General features: G+C 34.8%; 1 protein-coding gene across 1 annotated transcript in view; it reads right to left on the reverse strand.

The window, feature by feature from the left end:
• The window catches only part of LOC111159969 (SRY-box 5), a 521422-nt gene that overhangs the window by 35889 nt on the left and 465212 nt on the right, over positions 1-20321 (reverse strand). The window contains exon 10 of the mRNA XM_022522689.1: positions 3578-3755. Coding sequence (XP_022378397.1) covers positions 3578-3755 — 178 coding nt within the window. The remainder of the gene's footprint in view (positions 1-3577; positions 3756-20321) is intronic.

Raw genomic sequence — 20321 nt, forward strand, 5'->3', positions numbered from 1 at the left:
CATTATTACTCATTACAGTTTCAGCTTTCAACATCTGCATTTGCTGAAAAGAGAAAAGTAAATTGTAGCAGCCTCAAATCCTTGGAAACTATGAGGGATGTGTGGATGTGTATGTGGTGAAGGGATTTTTCAGGGGAAAAAAAAAAAAAAACTAAGGGAAGTTTTAGTAGTGGAGAAAGTCAGATGATAAATGTCATTAAATACATTCATACATTCTTGCCTTTTGAAAATATTTTGTCATACTTAATTCCTGGAATGCTGAAGTAAAAAATCCTCATACGATAAAATGCAAATCTATCAGTTAAATGTTAAATATTCTGGTTCTGGTGACATTACAAAAGTAGTTCATAGACCAGCACTGTGATATTTATGAGCCTTCATTTCTATTATGGAAGTGAATCATTCTTGCCAAATAAAATATTTTTTCTTTTACATACTTAGGACATAAAAACAAGTCTTATCTTGGAGTCCATTTAGGATGTGGAGGGGAGTAACTGAGTTAGGCTGTAACAGAGTGGTGCATAATGATAAAAAATGGACGTGTACCCCAACCTTTTTCAAACTTCTCAAAACTTAAGTTTCCCAGTGTCTGCTCTCACTGCTGTCCCACTGCCCCAGACTGGCTTCTTCTTGGCAAATAATACGAAATTCTGCTCTGTGGAGATTGAAGCATTTGAAATACATTCCTTCAGCTTTTTTTTTAATCCATCCCACAATTTCTCTGTAACTTTACCCCTTTTTTCCCTTTGTTTTATTCAGTCTCAGAAAAGAGAGGGGCTTTGTCCCTTCCAAGGTTAATCCTTTCTCATGATCTCTTGTCTTGTTCCATTTTCATCCATGCTCTCTTCCGTATCTTTATCTGTCTCTGACTCTTCTTCCCCTTGACTATATATATATATATATATATATACATATATATATACACACACACACATATGTATATATATGAATGATTGCCCTATTTTAAAACCTGTTTCTATGTAGTCCTTTTAAAATAATCACTTCTCAACACCAAGCTTACAAAAAGACTGGTCTATAGATCAGCTGCATTTTCTCTCCTCACAGTCTTGAAATCATTGGGATTGAAATTCTGTTAAGGCATTCTCCTAAAACTTCTCTATCAGAGTTTACATCTCCATGAGCGCCAGCTAAATCATAAGGTTTTTCTTTTTCATTTTTTAACTTTTCTGCCAAATGGGACATCATTAAATAACCTTGTGATTTTTTGAAACTTTTATTTTTCCTAGGCTAGCATGACAGTGTCCTATCTTCATTCTTATTCTAACACAGTCGCTTGCTCTTTATCAGTTTCCCCCCTAAAAAAGTGTGCTAGTTTTAAAATGTGCCCAATGATACTTTGATATTCCCCTTGCCTTGAGTTGGGCTGCCCTTGTGATTCTCTTACAATGAAGAGAATAAAGGTAGACTTTCAAGACTAGGTCATAAAGGGCACTGTGGCTGTCTCTTTGTTCTCTCCTCTTGGAGCACCCACTCTTGGGAAAGTTAGTTTCCATGCAAGGAGCAGCGCTATGGAAAGACTCACAAGGGAAGGAATTGACCCTCTAGCCAACAACCATGTGAGTGAGACATCTTGAACAAGGAGCATCTATCCCTGGTAAAAGTCCATAGAGGACTATGGCCGTGCCTAACACATTGATTGTAACCATGAGGCCTTAAGCCAGAACTACCCAGCAAAGCTGCTTCCAAATTCTGACCCTTAGAACCTGGTGAGATAATGAATGTTGGTTATCTTAAGCTCTCGAGTATTAGGTTAATTTGCTATGTAGTAAAAGATAACTAATACAGTAGGTGATACTTGTGATTCTTTATCCTGCTTCTCTTCTTACTATGCACACTCTTTTTCGCTGAACTTCATTTTTTTTTAGAGGTGTATATATCTTTTCATTTTCTTAATTCTTTTAATAGTAGTATAGCTAACACACAGTATCATATTAGTTTCAATATGGTGATTTAATAATTCTATACTTAATTTCAATACAGTCCTTTAATAATTCTATACAGGACTCTGTGCTCATGGTGACAAGTGTACTCTTAATCCCCTTATATCATATGTAATTCTATATCTAAAATGCTAACACCATTTTACATATCAGACTTATGTTTATAGTTTCCTCCTGAGGATCTCTACCTAAATGGCTCCTTGTGTTTCAATGCTTACTACATTTTTATATCTATGTCTTCCAAATCTGCTTCCACTCTGGTCTTCTTTTTCACAGTTAAGGGAGGAATTATCCTTCTTATTTTACGAATTCAAAATCCTATAATCCTCTGTGTCCAACTTGAACTACACCAGGTAGACTCTATTGAGGATAGGTTATATTAAGTTTTCTTTACTAATAATATCTCTTCAATCTATTCCTTCCTTTGCTTTATCATTGCTTATTTCTACTTCATGTAACTAACTCTTGTCCTACACTAAAACAATGGTTTCCCTGATTCCTATCTCTTCCTGTTGCCAATACTCTTCTTTCTTAAAGTTCTGATCAGATTGCTGTCTGGAGAAAAAGTCAAAATTTCTTAGGATAGCATTCAGTCAGATTCCATCTGCTCCTTTCAGTTTTAGCCCTGATCACTTTTCACTACACATTCATTCTATATTCTAGCCAAATCAGTGCATTTCTCAAAAATATGCTATTTTACTCTGGGTTTTTTCTTAAAGGCTAAATGCCTAGGACTGTCTCTCTTCCTCAAGATTCCACTTGAATTAGGTTATCCCCAACTTAACTTTCCTTAATCCTTCCCAAATAGAATCCAACACTTTTCTTTTTGATTACAAGGTTGTATCTATGCTCTGAAATGGCACTTACTACGACTGACTAGCACTATAAGAGGGATGACTTTTCCCCTAACTAAATCCTGAGCTCCTTGAAGGGCCTGTCTGTGCTAGCTTCCTTATAACTCTATGCAAATGATAAACATCAATAAAGGTAGATTGAAGTCAGTGTTCACAGTCTAATTTATGTGTTACTGAAGTAAAGATTATTGGAATTTTTTAAAAATTAGCTTATAGAAGCATTTTCTAGTGTTTACTTTACCAAAATGACAATTATGGAGAAACGAAGCTATGTAATTTTTATAATACTTTGGTGTATTCAAGTAAATCTCAAGCAGTATAGAACTGAACAAACTTCATATCCTAGCAGGTGACTATTGATCGAAGTAGAATGTATTTTATCATATGTACAGTTTGTACACATCACAAAAAAAATGGAAATATATTTCAGTAATGGAAAAAGCAAGTCACCTAACAACAACATTCTGGAAACATTGCTCTCTGTGATTAAGTCATTTAGGCCTCTTTTTTATAAACTTAAGAACATCTGTCATATCAACAAACATAACCGGTTCAATTAGCTTTTCAGGAGGACACTGTAACTTGGACTTCAGTTATAAATTTCATTTGCATGTTTAAAACACACCTATGCAGTTCATCAAATTGAAACTCTCCTATGGAACTAAAACCATGCACAGGGTATGCGTGATTTGCCGTTAAAAGATGATTTCATTCAATTGCCATAAACAGAAAATCAGCAAGAACAAAAGAAACAGAACTTACCTATTGTGCTAACTCTGGCTGAAGGACTAGCTAATGCTGCTGGGACAGAGGCTTTGAGGGGGCCTGCCCCACTGTTTATTCTCAGAGCTGGCATATGGGGAGAGGTGGGTGATGTGGGTGATTTGCCATCAGAGGTCTTGGGTTTAGCTGATAGGTTCAGTGGCTGTGCCACTTCATCCTGCAATGTGATCATTAGAACATGAGCTGTGATAAGGCAAGGCTGATCAAAAATGCCTAGAAAAACACAGGTATATAGCCTGTCATTTCCCATCAAATTACTCTACCAATCAGCGATCTTAACATTCAACCTATACATTACAGTGTTGGTTAGCTGTCAACAATGTCACTTTTAACTACATATTATGAAAAACCTTTAGTATAAGAGAAAGTACACGTGCACTCAACTATCCAGAAAGTATATAACTGATGTCATGTCTAAGAAATATCTTAAGCTATTCCTTGTGCTATTCAGTTCTATTGAGAGACCATTACATAATTCATATGAAATTATGATGTAGGTAGCCTTTGTTCAACCTCCGAAGAACAGGGGTTGAGTCCCAAGCACCTTTGTATCCCGGTGCTTAGCCAGAGTACCTGGAACATCCATGATGGAGGAATTAAATGGTGTGCACCTCTGATCAGAACTTATCTCCAGATTAAATACAAAAAAAAAAGAAGGAAACTTTCTAACTTTCTCAGAAAATAATCTTTCTCCTAGGTTTCACAGACACAGTTTTGGACTTGATCTAAAAGTAAAAATAAACATAATAGACATTATACCAATATGTACTATTTATTTATATGCGACACTGTTCTAAATACTTAGCATTTTGTTTTCAAATCTAGATTTGTTTTCCAGATTTTCCGCAATGTATACCACAATCAATACATTGTGGTGTGATGATCTTTCTGTGGTTAATCAGCACATATGGTGAGTTCCAATTGTTCAATACCTGAATAGGTCAAATTGATGTAGTTTACATTCTATTTTATACTTTCTATATTAGCCCTTGTGTAATTTCATACATAAAATTTATGTATACAATTATCCTTAAAGTTTCTACCACATCATTTATTAGAATCAGATAATATTAACATTACATCTCTTTTTTCATCACAAACTGAGAAATGTGTTTTTTGTGCTCTAAAATTAAAATATCGTGTCATATGTTAAACCTTATTGTTAAAAATATCTACAATTTTATAAAGTATTATTGTAGAATAAAAACATAGTTTCCACTTAGCTACTGTTCTATCTTCATGAGTTAAGAGCATAAATATCTGCCAGTAGTAGGTGGATAACCTGATGAAAGCCGGACAATTTAGATTCAAATAGTGTAATTTGATGGCATGGAAACATATATCAATGTGTTCAAAATTTTATATATATATCTACCAAAACCATTGAAATCAATCACTTTATAAAAATGGTAAAATGGTATAATAAGATATCTATTCAAAGTTTATATTTTTAAAGTGGTTTATTGTTATTAAATTCCATGGTTGGCTGCACTTAGGAAACTTATGAACAAAGTAGAAGAAATTACTCTTTAACACTTTATTTTTTTTTAAATTCTGTTTTCTGTTTCAGAAAAAAAAGAATAGCTATTTGAAAATCTACGAGAATTCAAATGGTAATCTGGAATCGCATTAGATGTCTAGTAAGTTGATAACCATCATACCAAATTTATATGGATTCATAGTCTTGGAAGAAAGGAAGGTAAGCTAATTCCATGACTGGTTCACTATGTAAGAAAAGTTTAATTTAGCATTTTAAAAACTGCAGGGGCAAAATTATTCCCTAGAATAATTTGGTTGAGCTGGTGAGCCATAATCCTTATATGTCAGAAACCCACAAGTATTGTGCCCTTTTCCCCTTTATACCACAATACGGATGGGTAATTCGCAAATTCGATCTTTGGATCAGAACCATCAGCACCACCTGGGAACTTATTAGAAAAGCAAATTCACTATTTTAGAAACTTTGGAGGTGGGTTCTAGCAATCCATTTTAAAAAGCATTCCCAGGAGATTCTGATGCAGACTAACATTTGAGAACCACCACCATACACAATATAAAGTGAGAAAATTCTTTTAACAAATGATTAAGCTTCAAAACCTTAAAAAAAAAAAAAAAAGCTTCCTCAATGTAAGGAAGTAGCATTAAAAAATACATAATGTTGGGGCGCCTGGGTGGTACAGTTGGTTAAGCATCCGACTCTTGATTTCGGTTCTGGTCATGATTTCATGGATCGTGAGACCGAGACCTATGTCCCATTCAGCTCAGCATCTCCTTCTCTCCTTCTGTCTCTCTTTCTGGACCTCCCCGGCTCCTGCTCACCTGTTAGCTCTCTCTCTCTCCCTCTCTCTCAAATACATAAATCTTAAAAAAAAAAAAAAAGCATAATGTTATCTCAATCTTTAAAATTTATCAAAGTGTAATGTATGCTAATAATAACAAACGAAAGCATGCATCTGCATAATAAACTAAATGCTACTGACATTCGGTAGGCTACTAAAGATGAGGTTCTAGATTTTCTTCTTGTTAATTCAGCCTAAATAGCCAGTCAGATACGAGTTTTACTGACTGTTTATTATGTAGCCGTAAATATTCTAGACCCTTCTTCCTCCATCAGTTGTACCTGCTTACTACACTTCCTGTATGAAACTACCAGCTTTTATCACAACAGCCTGAAAACTTCGTTGGTGTGTATTTGACAACTCTTGTCAAAGTTTTGAGGGGAGACTTGGAGAAATTAAGGTGGTTGTTTCACTTGACTGTGCAGAAAAGAAAGAAAGGAATATATTCCCAGAGTTGCAAGAGAAGAGATTTATGAGTGCAGAGGAAATAGAGCGTGAGTGTGTATGTGTAGGGGGAATAATGGTGTTGACGAAGATGATGCAGATGTAGGTGCTGATGGGACATGAAGCATATGAAATGTCATGTGCTTAGCTTTAAGCACTAAGAACTATTACATGCACGTACTGAAAAATGACTACCCTACCCAAAGCATTTATTACAGCAAGAGACCCACTGGAACTCTTAATATTCTCCTCCATTCAAGGCAGCACAGATGTCTGAAAGCCAAAAAGTGCAAAGCCCCAAGGACATAATAGAGGTTGACAGTTCCCAAGTTGATAGAAATGTCATTCAAAATTGCCCTTTCGTTCCCTTTCATTGTGTGAGCAGGCTAATAGTATATTAATAAGAACCCACATGCTTGATCCTTATAGTGGTAACTATATAAATAATTTTGACCCATTATATGATATTATTTCACAATTTGGTTCTTCTAATAATTTACTACTGAGCTACTATACCAAATACCTATTATTCATCAAGAATATAAAAATTACAGTAGTTTTCCCATTTTCTATTAATTATTTTTCATTAGACTAGGTGAATAACTTAAAACCCTAACTATAAAATGAAAGCGGGCTATTTATTTATGACCTGCATTCTCATAATTATAAATACGTGTAATAAATGCCAAGGTAAGGTTTTTTTCCCTAAAGATGTTTAAGAACTTATTTAGGAGAAATTTGAAAGCTTAGTAAGATTAAACCCTACTCTTACAAATAAAGCAGGCATTTTAAAATTGTAAGTAAATAATTTTACATAAAAAAATAAGTAATTTTTAAGGTCAAGAAAACACTGGAAAAATAGCATTTCTCTGAAGTACACCATAAAGCAATAAAGAAAGTGATTTCTTTTTAATTACTTGTCCAATCGTTAAAGGATGATGTAATTTGAAAATTTTGAAAATAGCTTATTTCATAATTAATGTATACACAAAGCAATAGTTAAGAAGAATCTTATGTATCCGTTGAATAGTTCCAAACTTGATCTGCTAACCTAGTATAAACACAAGGTCAACATTTACACTTAAACTTAATTATTTAAGTTTTAACTAATAGGCTATTACTTATATTTATAGAATTCATTATAATATTTCAAATCATTTATTTAATCTTCAATTCTATGGAATAATTAATAATCTCAGGAGGGCAACTAAAATTCACAAAGTTCTAAAGAAACTCAGGTTGTTGGACCCAACATACGATATTCTTTTTAGTTATATGACAAATTTAATCTTAAATTGTAAAAGACATTGATGCAATGGAATTTCTGAAGTTCAGACTTAACCATATAATTTTTCACATAAAAAAGCCACATAAAGGGCAATACACGTTCAATAAAATGAAGTAATACACACATTTACTATTTATATACTAGCTTAAAAATTAAGGCACAAATGTTGATTTATTTTGGAGATCTTTTTTTGTGTGTGTGCTTCTCTGTTCTCTATACTATATAGCATCAGAAAGGTCCTTTGGAAGTGCTAAAGAGCTATTAAATTGGGTTATTTTTTTGAGAGAAATACCAAGAGTCTGTGTACAGTATGTCAGAAAATACAATAATTTGTATAATAATGTGTAAGAGAATAATATTTCATATATACATATGATACATATCATATATATATGCACACAAGTTTTAGAAACCTACTTATGATCATAACTTCTCCTAATAAAGTCTTGTCTAATCTTAGTTGTCTGGGATAGAATGCAAAACAAGTATCATCTAAACAAACATACAGTTTCAGGCATGTTCCACTTACTTCTAGTTACTACAACTTGTCTAAAAGCAAACATTTCACTTAACATCAACTTGTGGTCATGGTAATAGAAATATTGTGGAGGTGTAATGAATTTGTGTCCTAGCCAATGAAAAGAAATACCCCACACAGATAAATACTAAATTTGGATGAAGAAAATTATTTGACATAAACATATAGACTTAGATGCACTGGAAAAATACAGCTGTCATCACAAATACAGAGTTATTCCACATAAACTTAACAAAAACTATAAAATAACCATATAAATTTAAAATATATTTTACTTAGATGATTTTCAAATAATAGGTTTATTCCAGGAAAAACATGTTAGTCTAACATAATTGTATAATATTCTTAATTTTTAATGTGCAAAGACCAAATCGCTCATAGAAATCAAACAATTTATCAAAGAAAAATCATTCTCCAGAATCCTGGAGGTTTAGTTCTCTCTCCCCGCTCCTTAGCCTTTCTTTATATGTGTGTGTGTGTGTGTGTGTGTGTGTGTGTGTGTATTTATACATATATATATATATATTTTTTTATATTTTTTTTTTTTTGGCTAAGGAATTTCAATAGAGAACTAGAAAATAGGGATACCAGCATCTTAAGGAAATCTACTCCTTTCTCTCTGTCTCCTTATCCTTCACAACAGAGAATACATCCACATGCAGGACCTTGGACTACAAGGTGAACCACCAAGGATGAGCAGATGATTATATCCTCCGTATACTCGTGAATAAAAATTACACCTTTATTTATATCTTTAATCATTCTCATTATCAAAATTTTTCTTTAAATAGTTACCTTAAGTCATTATTCAAAATCAAATCTTTATTTGGTAGTTAACAAATTTAAAGCATTCTAAAGGCAACGGGCAAGAACATATATATTTATGCAATTGTCCATTCCTTCATTCATTCATTCATTCTTTATTGAATGAAATTTCAACTATTTATTACTTGCTATTATATGTTGGGCATTTAGAAAAATGCAAGTCACCTGACATCGAGGCCTGTGGCTTTGAGGCTTTGGTTTTGCGTGGTACAGTAATAAAGGAGCAAAGAATGTATTTATTTTGTATTTAAGCCTGCAGTGAAGACGTATGTGGCATTGTGTTTTCTTTAAACTGAATGATTTAAGGACAGTTTGTCTATGTATTTAAATATATTCTTTCATTTATAAATATGATTTGATTCCTAAATAGCCATACAATGATTGAATTAAAAATAAGGAATTTCAGGCTACTTCCTCTGCACAATTTGAAAACTGATTGTCCCATATTTTATCACAAATACTCATGTGAAGTAAGTAGCAATAATAACATATGGGGAAGAGTAAAGGATTCATAAAACATGCTGCAAAATTAATCAGCTGGTGGCTCTTATCCTCTCTGATGAAATAACCGTATTTACCGGGGAAGTGGACTGCAGGGTGAGTTAGATAATGTGCATTGTGTCTGCACCTCTTTTCTCTAACTTGACTTTGCATGCATTGTCTATTCCTACTGTTGACTGCGGGAACACTCTTTCACCTTTTCCCCTCAAATAAGGCATTTCTTTCTACAGTTCAGTAGAGACTGACTAGAGAGAAAAACAACACCAAACTAAAACAAAACAAAACAATCTTTTTGGAGATCAAAAGTCCCTGACCTTTCCTTCATGAATTTAGAGCAGAAAAGGTTTGCGCGTATGCACAAGAGTCAAAGTAATAAAAGAAAAAAAAAAAAAAAAACTAACCAAACATCTTAAATGATTTTCCTAGCCCCCGAAGAATCAGAGATCCTACTCATGGGGCTACTCCCACTCTGTACTTTATTAGTAGGTTCTTGGTGCCTCAAAAATCAAGTCTGTCATAAAGAACACATGGTCCTGAGGCCCCTTTCATGAACAAATGTTTGCTTTTGCTCTTACAAATTGCAAGATGCCTTGTTAACCATGATAGAGCTCTGGGAATTCTTTGATAGGTATGCTTTGGCGGTGCTCCTGCTACCATTAGACAGGATTGCCATTTAAATGCAAGTCTTAAGTTATGCAACTGAGGGTAATGTATTCAGCTTCTCATTTAGCTTGCTTCTTTTCAAAGAGGGTGCTAGCAGTGTAGTTGGGGGACGTTTGCTTCATTGTGATAATTTCATATTGTTTTTACATTTGAATTGTTGGCCTTTAATTACAGGTATTCACACTGTCTTTATCATTTAATTTAACATGCTCCCTGCTCCTTCCCCCTTAACATTTTAGTCGAGTATTTCCCTTGTTTTTTGCTTTTGGTGATTTAATGCCTCTAAAATGTCAATTATATCCACAAACGCACACATACAGAGTTGAACACAAACAGAGCAAAGAACAGAGAGCGTGGCTTGTGGAATATCAATAATATTTCACATCCTTTTTTTTTCATTAAAAATTTCTTTGAAACACCTAAGCCAAATGATGCCATCCTTTCTACACAGAACGTTCTTCTGGGGTAGCCGGCCTCCAAGATGGCCCACCAATAATTCTTGCCTCCTGGCATTTATGCCCCTGAGTATCTCTGCCCCTTCCCATCCCCCCACCTCCCTGCCACACCTCCCAAAGAACTAGGACTGACCTACATTACCAAGAAGCTACTGCAGCAAGGACAGTTTGACTCCTGGTGCTAGGTCATAAAAGACATTGGAGCCTCCACCTCCCTCTTTTTTGGATCAGTCGCTCTGGGGTATGGTTTCCTCAATCTTAGCACCACTGGCATTTTGGCTGAATAATTCTTTGTTGTGAATGACTGTCCTGGGCCCTGAGGGATGTCTAGCAGCATTCCTCACCTCTAGCTCTAGATGCTTGTGGAACTCCTGCTCTGGCTGTAGCAAGCAAAACTGTCTCCAGACGCTGCCAAATGTTTCCTGGAGGACAAAACCATCCCTGGAGAGAGCCACCTGCCACGCACATCATGAGGACACTCAAAGGCCCATGAGAGTTCCACCTGGTAGGGACCCGCAGGCCTCTCGCCAACCGCCAAGGTGTGATTCGTTAGGCACGTGCGTGAGCCGATTTGGAAGCGGATATCGCAAGCATCTGTCACGCTTTCATGAGATGGCAACCCCATGTGACAGGATCTTAGCCAGGTCCCTCCAGGTAAGCTGCTTTCGGACTCCTGACCTGCTGAAATCCTGTGAGATAAGGGTTCACTGTTTACCGTCAAAATTGTGCATTATTTTGTTAGAAGGAGATAACGTGTCTATCCTCCCTGGGAAGAAGCACAGCCGACACTTGTTAAATTCTTCCATGATTCCAAAGCATTTTTCACCACCACTTCATTTTGACACCTGGAAAAATACTTGGTTCTCATTCTTCAAACGTAATATATGAATCCATTTCATGAATCTCCCTCAGTTTTACTTATTTACTTTGCAGATCTACATGTCATTCCTTTTTACTTTTTCCTTCCAACCCTTTTAATATTCTCTCTCACATTTCTAAATTAGCTTTTGAAGCTTCCTTTAATTTTAGATTATCTATCTAACCTCTTCTTTGTATTTTCAAAATGTGCTAAAAATAGACTGTATGAATACAATTTCTATATATTTACTTAGAAGAATGCCCTGTGAGAAGACCTTTAGCTCACAACACCAAACAAAAACCCACTCACAGAAAATCTACAGAGTAGATTTAATTTTTCCAAATGCAGAGTACATTTGAAAAGAGGAAGAACAGAAGGAATACGAGTGTCAGGAATAATATTTGGTGAGAACAGTTACAACATGAGCCAGTATAAAATGTATGGTGTTTCAGATTCAACTTTGTTTAACCTCTGGTCCCTAGACATCTTCAAATTCCTAATAATAATGGTTATTTTGTCCTCTGGTGTTCCTTACATCAGGATGATTGCTATTATCTTTTCAAATGATTAATAGTTCTTCTACCAAGAGGCTAAAAGAAAGCATAAAGCAGTAAGATTTGATGTTAATAATCACACCAGTTCTTCTTATTAACCTCTAAATGTAAATTTCCAAAAGCTTTTTAGAAATACTTTAGAGAAATTGAAGAGTTGGTCACTCCATGTACAGAAAGAACATAATGTTTTCTTGGCACCACCTGATCAGTCCTTAAACACATAACTAAAAACCATTTGTCATGTTACTTTCCTGTTAGTTTCCCTTGAAGATATGTGAAAAAGAATTAATCAAGACTACAAAACTATCAAAAGATGGAATGGATTCACAAAAAATAAAGCAGAAGCCTTCGGAGCAATACAGACTTAAACTCCCAAGAAAACAGAAGCCACACTGGTCAGATTCCACCACCACCAACATTTGGGGGGCAGCACCTCTACCTGGGCCTGAACCTACAAAATGAGCATCACAACCTCTCTGCCTGAATCTACCAGAGGAAGTAGGGTCAAAAGGACAGCACAACAATATAAACAACACCAACACAAACGGGCATAAACTCTCTGTTCCCTCTCATTCCACTCGGAGGCCTATTATTTACAGGGGAAAAAAGACTGGAAGAATGAGTGGATCTTGGAAGAAAATGAACAAAATTAAATGCTTTGGAAGATCCTTAGAGGGCTAAAAACACTTCTTTTCAAAAATATCTGTGGTTCTTTAGGGGTTTAGGTTTTTTAATAGATCCTAAGGAAAGTCTGATCTGGTTATAAACAGATAAAGCATCTTTAGATGGCCATCCTGGGAAAAGAGGGAAAAGAAAGAGCAGGCATAATCATGCATACGTCACTTAATAGTAACTCTCATTTAATCAAATAAAAACCTCATTTTCAATGCCTACATATATGCAGGTACAGGCTCTACAGGGCACAAATCCTCCATCAGCTGGTGGACCCACGATTACCACATAATTATTAATGATAGTTGCGACAGTTAACCCGTGCTCTGTGTCTATTTGGGAGACTTGAGTAAGGGCCAAATTGTCTAAAGCATAGAACCTTGGGGAAGGATGGACCCGTGTGTGTGTGTGTGTGTGTGTGTGTGTGTGTGTGTGTGTGTACGCGTGCACGCATGTGTGTAATGGATTTGAGGGTGAATGAGACATAAAGCAAGAAAGTTAGGGAAGACTAAGGCAGCACTCTATTACTAACAAAGTGCTGTATTTCATTTAATTTCATTGGTTGTTTTCTTGAAATGTTGATTGCAAAATTAATCAGAGTTTAAATACTTTAAGGCTTTATTCTTTAAAGGGATGTTTATGGATGATCTAAACACTCAGCCTTGATAGCAACAACCTTCTTGATGGCAGGCATTACTATATTAATTGTTTTTATCATCCATATATGGCCTTGAGTAGAAAAAATACTAAATATTAAGTACTAAATCTTAATTACATGGAGAGTTAAGATTAATTAATGATAAACTCTTGATATATTTTTTTTCATAAAGCATTTTAAAATTTTCACATGAAGTGTTTTAACTGTCACTTTGGCCAGTGAATGATAGGAACACATGCAACACTGTAACGTGTCCCTCCACATTTAAATCTCTTCCTATGAATTCTTCTTACTACTGGAATTTTGTAGTTCTTCCCAGTCTCCAGAGTTTTGCTCCCTTTTCTTCTTGCTTTCCCCTAGAGTTGAAGGGGTGACATCCCTGGGAGGTCCTGCTTTTCTAGTTAGAGATGTCAGCTAACAGAGCCCTTGTCAGGCTCTCCCGAACAACAGGCTGCCTATTAACCTAACTTGAAACTTTACTAGGTAGCAACATCTAAGCGAAAACTCTTTGCATGCCACTCACTGCAGACGGAGAAAGAGGGGCAGTCACTGAAGACGAAGGGAGAAGTCCAAAGATAAGCCAGCAAAGACAAACTTTGAATGCAAAACTCTCTTCTCTCACTCCCACTTGCTTTAACAGACTGATTCTTACCCTTCAGATCAAGGGCAGTATTGGCGATTTTCCTTACTGTAGAGAATTAGAAGACGTCCCATTTGCCCTGGTCTCGCTTTTTTTTTTTTTTTCCTCATATGGTAGGGTTATTCTTTAATTTGTTCCAGAAGTATCTTTTAGGCATTATTCCCAACAGGGCTAGTCATGGGAAAGGAAGCATTTATATTCCAGTTGGTGAAGCAATATACAGACACTAAGTGATAAAACAGTTTAAGGCTATGGAAGTTGGTATGAAATTTTAATACTTAAATATCATTGTGATTAATCTAAAAGATTGTCATAGGAAGTTCTGAAAAAAAAATCGTATTTCATTTAGTCTGGATGATTTAGACCAAGAGTCACTGTGATTGATTTACTAGTCTAGAACTGGGATTTGGATTTTAAACCTTAGATGCTTACTTTAAATGCAATTTTTAAAACATTCTATAAGGTTTTAACTCCCGTATCCTTGGATCCTCACATCACCTTTTCTGAAAACACAATAAAGGTATCAAGGGCATGAGCTCTTGGAATATTAGGTCCTATAAAATTTGCTATTTGGGATTAAAAGATTTTTTACTAGAAATAAAGGTTGTTTTCCCTTTCCGAAAATATTAATCAAAAGCAATTATTTTCCAATTATGATCAACTAAAACTGTTTTTCCTTTCTCCTCTCATAACTAACCTATTAGAGAATGAATAAAAGAAAAGTCATAGTATATGTCTCATTGAATACAAGAATTATGCAACTTTCACCTGGGAACTTCTATTTACTCTAAAAGAAATGCTAATTTTGTCATAAAGAGATCTAGTTTCCCAAGAAGAAATAAGTTTACAGTCCTATATACTCTTTGCTACATTAATATTTGGGAGAAGTCAGTTAAATATTACAATACATATAAAAGTACATCTAATAAGTTTAATAAGCTAAATATTAAGACACTTTAAAAATAATTTGAATACTTCTATATCTGTTCACCTTAATGCTGATTTTCTAACACTGTTCACTTTACTTCCTGACATCTAAATAACTTTATAAGTTATAAAGTATCCTTATACATTTTGTCTTATTTTAGTAACAGCAACAGAGTAAGATATCATCAATCTCACTTCACAGATAAGGAAACTGACATTTAGAGATATTTAAGAATTTGTCAATGGTCATAACTTTGGTAAGCTTGGGACCTGAACCCAAGTCACTGGGTTCACTCAGGCCTAAGCAACTTTCCAGAGCTGCCCCTCTGCCATCTAAATGTCATCAGGGTAAAGGATTGTTGGCAGTAATTTCTCTGAAGAATCAAACTAACAACTGAAATCCTGTATTTTCTTCTTTATTCTGAAGAAATCGTTATACTCCATTACAATAGGGACCATGCAGAGCTCAATTTGGGTAATATCAGTCTGAACCCTTGCAAAATGTTTCTAATATCAAATCATAAAATATTTTACCAAAGCAGCTACAAGTAAATTCCAAATGTATTCATATCACTAAAGTATATCATAAAAGAGTAACTATTTGAAGTAAATGTATAAGCACCCTCAACACTATTATTTGATGCCTATTTTGTTTCGACAAAAAACACATGTGCATTTATGTACATCCAAATGGTGTCCAATCATTTAGAAAGGAACTAATACTGCAAGAAATGAAGAAGAGGATAGAAAAGACCTTTAGCCCACCTACCGGCTTGACCAAAGGCTATGAATCCATCCCAGGTTTATTTCAAATGAGTTGTGTCAAAGGTTACCCACAGGCCATTTTATAGTGATTTATAGCCAATGTCTGCAAATCTCGTTTTATTTTAATGATAACCTCAATAGAGTCATTAAGACATTCTTTGTCTTCATGGCAGTGACCAAAAGGGATCTGCTGTCTTTAAAGAATTTTAAGGGGTGGTAACTATTTATATAGAATGTCAGTTAAAGCCAGTTTTTATGTTGCACTTTAAAAGCAAAATATTTTTTTTCTCAATGTATTTGAAGATGCTTACTTGGTTATATATTCTGCCTATCGCTATTGTAATATTAAATTCAAGGTATAGGCCAAAAAAATTCAATAAAGATAAAAAGGCTTAGAATTGAGCATCAGGTAAGAGTCTGATTTTAATTATAATGATCTCAAATTTGTATTAAAGCTCTCACAGCATAATGATTCTTAAGTGTCTGTATTGAGTTAAGCATGTCATGAAGCATGAAGAATTGCAAGATTGATTTATCAGATACTCATTTAAGAAATAGGCAATTAAAATAATTAATGTGTAGTGAAACTCAGCTGTAATGCCTCATGTTTAATTTTTCCCAACCCATAACATTAAAAGAATAATACATTTCACAGTCTGGATGGCATAAAAGATTTTATAGAGCAACTGTAATGATATCATTACATAAGAGTTTTGATCATATCTTCTAGACAGAACTAAGGAGAAAGAATAAGTGCATTTATTTTAGATTTGACCTTATTTTAAATGTTGCTTTGGGTCATGAGATCGCCAAATAAAATGAATGAATATTCTTGATTCTTGTAGTAAGGGATGAAATACACATATGTACACATTGATAGGTTTATACAGAGAGAAAATAAACTCATATATGATCATGTATATAGGTGCAATATTTCTCTGCCATATTTAAGCTAGTTTGGCATAAAAGAGAAACAGAATGATAAACTTCAAAAAGACAGAAAAACAAAATAATCTTCCTGCCTAAAACTTCATTTGAACTGTCAATTAAACAATATAACAAAACTAGCCAATATTAGTATAAGCCTGTGCCTTTCATTCTAGCATCCACTTAATTCTTTGGGGTCTTCAGGGAGGTCATTCACTGGAAGATGTATTCCTACCAAACAAATCTGTGATGCTAGTATATAAACCAGAATGCCAATTAATTAATTTATACCTGGCCAGAATATTGTTGAATTTTTGTTGAGAAAGCAAATTTAACAATGAGAATCGAGGCAGAAAGGAGGAGATAGTGGGTGCTTCATTTAGACCACAGTAAGGACATAGTAAGGATTATGCATACTTCAACTACAGATCATAACTCTCCAATGATCAGAACGTCCCCATTTCCTATACCCAGTGTTTCCCAACTAGACTGATGGGATTAAACAATGACAAATTTTATTTTACAAATTTAGGCTCCATAATCTTTCTATGTAGGCAGTCTTTCTACATAGTACAATGGCAATGATTGTTTCATTTTTCATAGGTACGATCCTAGTCCGCTCATGCTGTGTTCAGATGATCCTTCAATGATTCAAGCCACTGACCTTTGATACGTCCACATAAGGGGCCCCGAACTCAGTCACATGTCTGAACATAACATCTTGGTTTACTTCCACTGATGTTCTGTCTGTTTGTTTATTCTTTTAACAGAATTAGAGCAATGGTTGCATGTCAGTTAGTACACTTGGTGCGAAGAACGAGTAAGAGATTGTCCCTCCATTGAAGAGAGTCAAGACAACCGCAATCAAGTTTTAATCAGGGCACTGGGATATAAAACAAGGAGTCTGAAACCATGTGGGAGAGTCCGATATGAGGGACTAGCCAATTCTACGTCGAGGTGATAGCTGAGATAGATCTTACGAGAAGGTGCAAGGCAAGAGGGAAAAGTGCAATGAAGAGGGCAAAAGGACCCCGGAGAGCTGGAGTGGCACAAACATAGGCAAAAAGCAAAACTGCGTGCTATATAAGGATGTGACTCCACATGGAGCACAAAACCGCTGGGATTGGGAGAGAAGCTGAAGTAACAAATCAGGCTCACGAGGTGAGTGGGGCTGGATTACAGAATGCCAAGGAGGTTAGACTTCATCCTTTCGACACTTTTCCTTACATCTGTGTTCTTCTTAACTATGCTCCCAATGCTCTAGATGTGCATTACAGATCACCTTATTTCTCTAAAATTCAGATGAAACCCAACACTCTGTTAATTCCTACATGCCTTTGTATAGGCTGTTTCCTTCAAAAACCTAAGTGGCACCTCTTCTGGAAGATGTGCCCTCATGCTCCTATTTTCCCCAGGTTGTGCTAGAAACTTTTCCCTGTACTTCCATGTTACTTTTTGAACAGTACTTAGCCCATAGCATTTTAATTGTTAAATTTGTTCATTTTCCCCTTTACACTGTATGGGGTGTTAATTACAGTTCTTTTGGTTCTACCATACTATCTGGCATATCATAGGTGCTCAAAAACTGTACTGAATAAACCTCAGTAAATGTTCTAAAAGTGATTTCTAAAAGTGACTCTAGAAACCTCATCTATGAATAACATAGCCATTATGCAGCTTTTTTTTTTAAATCATATAAACCAGTGAAGAAAGATACAGCTTTGTTTCAAGCAAACTGTAAAGTCGATTGCTTAGAAAATGTCTTTTTCCAAAGGAAAATATTCTCATTCCTCTTTTTCCAGTAGAAGATAGCTCATGTAAATTAAATCATATTTTATTAACTACATGTATTAAGTGGATCTTGTTTTTTAAAATAGGGTTCAAGTACATTTTGAAAGAATATGTCAAGACCTTTCTTAAATATTTCTTTTTATCTCCTTAAATTTCCAGTATTTTATATATGTCCAGAATTCTACAAAATAATATGGTTACAACAAAAGGCCCAAAAGTTAACCTGACAATAGCTAAAAAACATTTTCTGAACTAAAGAAAATCCTTATACAGACACATTCTCTTAGATCATGTGGTATTAATAATTGAACTGCAAAAATAGCTACACAGTGAAAATTACATCACTGTGATAACTATGGCTTAAATTCATATTATTAAGATTGTGTTGTATAATATAAACATGTAATCTAGTAAACATTTATTGAGTGGATATTATGCACCAGCTACTTAAAATTCAATGGATGAAGGAAATGTATCTAATATGATCAATCTCATGAAATTGATTTTTTCTCCAATTATTTTGTTGAAAGTCTATAAATTATAGCCCCAGATATAACAGACCAGAATTCTAGCTCAGTGCCACTCCAGTAAAGCTAATAGAAAGAATCCAAGCAAAACCAAACAAAAATTACTCAGTGGTTCTCTTAAAATTGGATCAGAATTATCGTTTTTTAGATAGATGACAGCACTATTTACATGAAAACTGGCACTAAAAATTCCACCAGCTGACCCAAAATTCTTGTCTTGCCCTGTATTTATATAGGCTTGACCTGAATATTGAGCTCCTGCTGACTTAAAATGAAACTTTGATCCTTAAAAGAGTTACATGGAGAAGTATAGAAAACACAAATCTGTACTTATTTAAGGACATTCCTATTGCTGTCATAATGCTTTTATACATACTTCACAACAGAATATTTTTCTTATGTTATTTTAAGTGGTACTGGAAATACCACAAGAGAAAAATTTTTGCAGTATTTCATACTTTCTATTTTTGGTTTCAATTTCTTTTTCTCCTATTTATGAAATATCTACGCTGCCAAAAGTCATCAAAATTGTACAACAAACCACAACAGCTCAAATTATATAATGAACTAGAAAAAGTAAGATTCCTTGGTTATTGAAAGGCCCAACTTAAATGAAAGTCTCATACAGAATCTCAGTACTGAAAATTGGTCTTGCAAAGAAATACAACAGAGTTTTAATAAAAAAATATATTTTGTGGTTTTACAGAACTGTATTTTCTGGTATTGGCAAATGGTTCGGGGGAAAATGAATTTTTATCTATTTGAGTATACATTTTTTGCCCTCATATTATTTTGGTATTGTAAGACCTGTAAAATGAAAATTGTGGTCTTTATTTTTTCTAAATTTAGAGATCTCATCTCTTTCCTTTTAAAAAACAAAAGCCATAAAGGGTAGGTTTTTAACCGTAAGGTTCTGAAAAAGTCACTCAATGGAATCAGCTAACCTGTGGTTAGAAGTCAAGGGCTAAAAGCTGTGGGGTATTCCAGCTGTTAAGTCGTGCAGCTCGTAAGGAGGAGTATGTAGTTCTCAGACGCATCTAAGAAGCAGTATCTGCCAGGAGGTCCAGGACTAGAAAGGGGCCCATTGTTCCTATGAGAACTTTAGGCTACCATACGATTCAGGTTAAGGGGAGCTGGTCGCTGTACGTGACATTTAGGCACCTGCATTTGGAGACATGCTCCCTTCTAAGCAGCACTCTGTTAAACAAGTCCATAGCAATACTCCATACTCTGAGCCAGTAAGAATGCTCTTTCTAAATGTAATATTTCTAAGATTCAATTTTCCGTGAGAAAAACTCTTGTGCAATATAGAAAAAATTTCAAATACATTTTCAAGTAAAAAAGAGTCAT

The sequence above is a fragment of the Enhydra lutris genome, unplaced genomic scaffold (genome assembly GCF_002288905.1).
Source record: "Enhydra lutris kenyoni isolate GAN:26980312 unplaced genomic scaffold, ASM228890v2 scaffoldscaffold72, whole genome shotgun sequence".
Taxonomy (NCBI): Eukaryota; Metazoa; Chordata; class Mammalia; order Carnivora; family Mustelidae; genus Enhydra; species Enhydra lutris.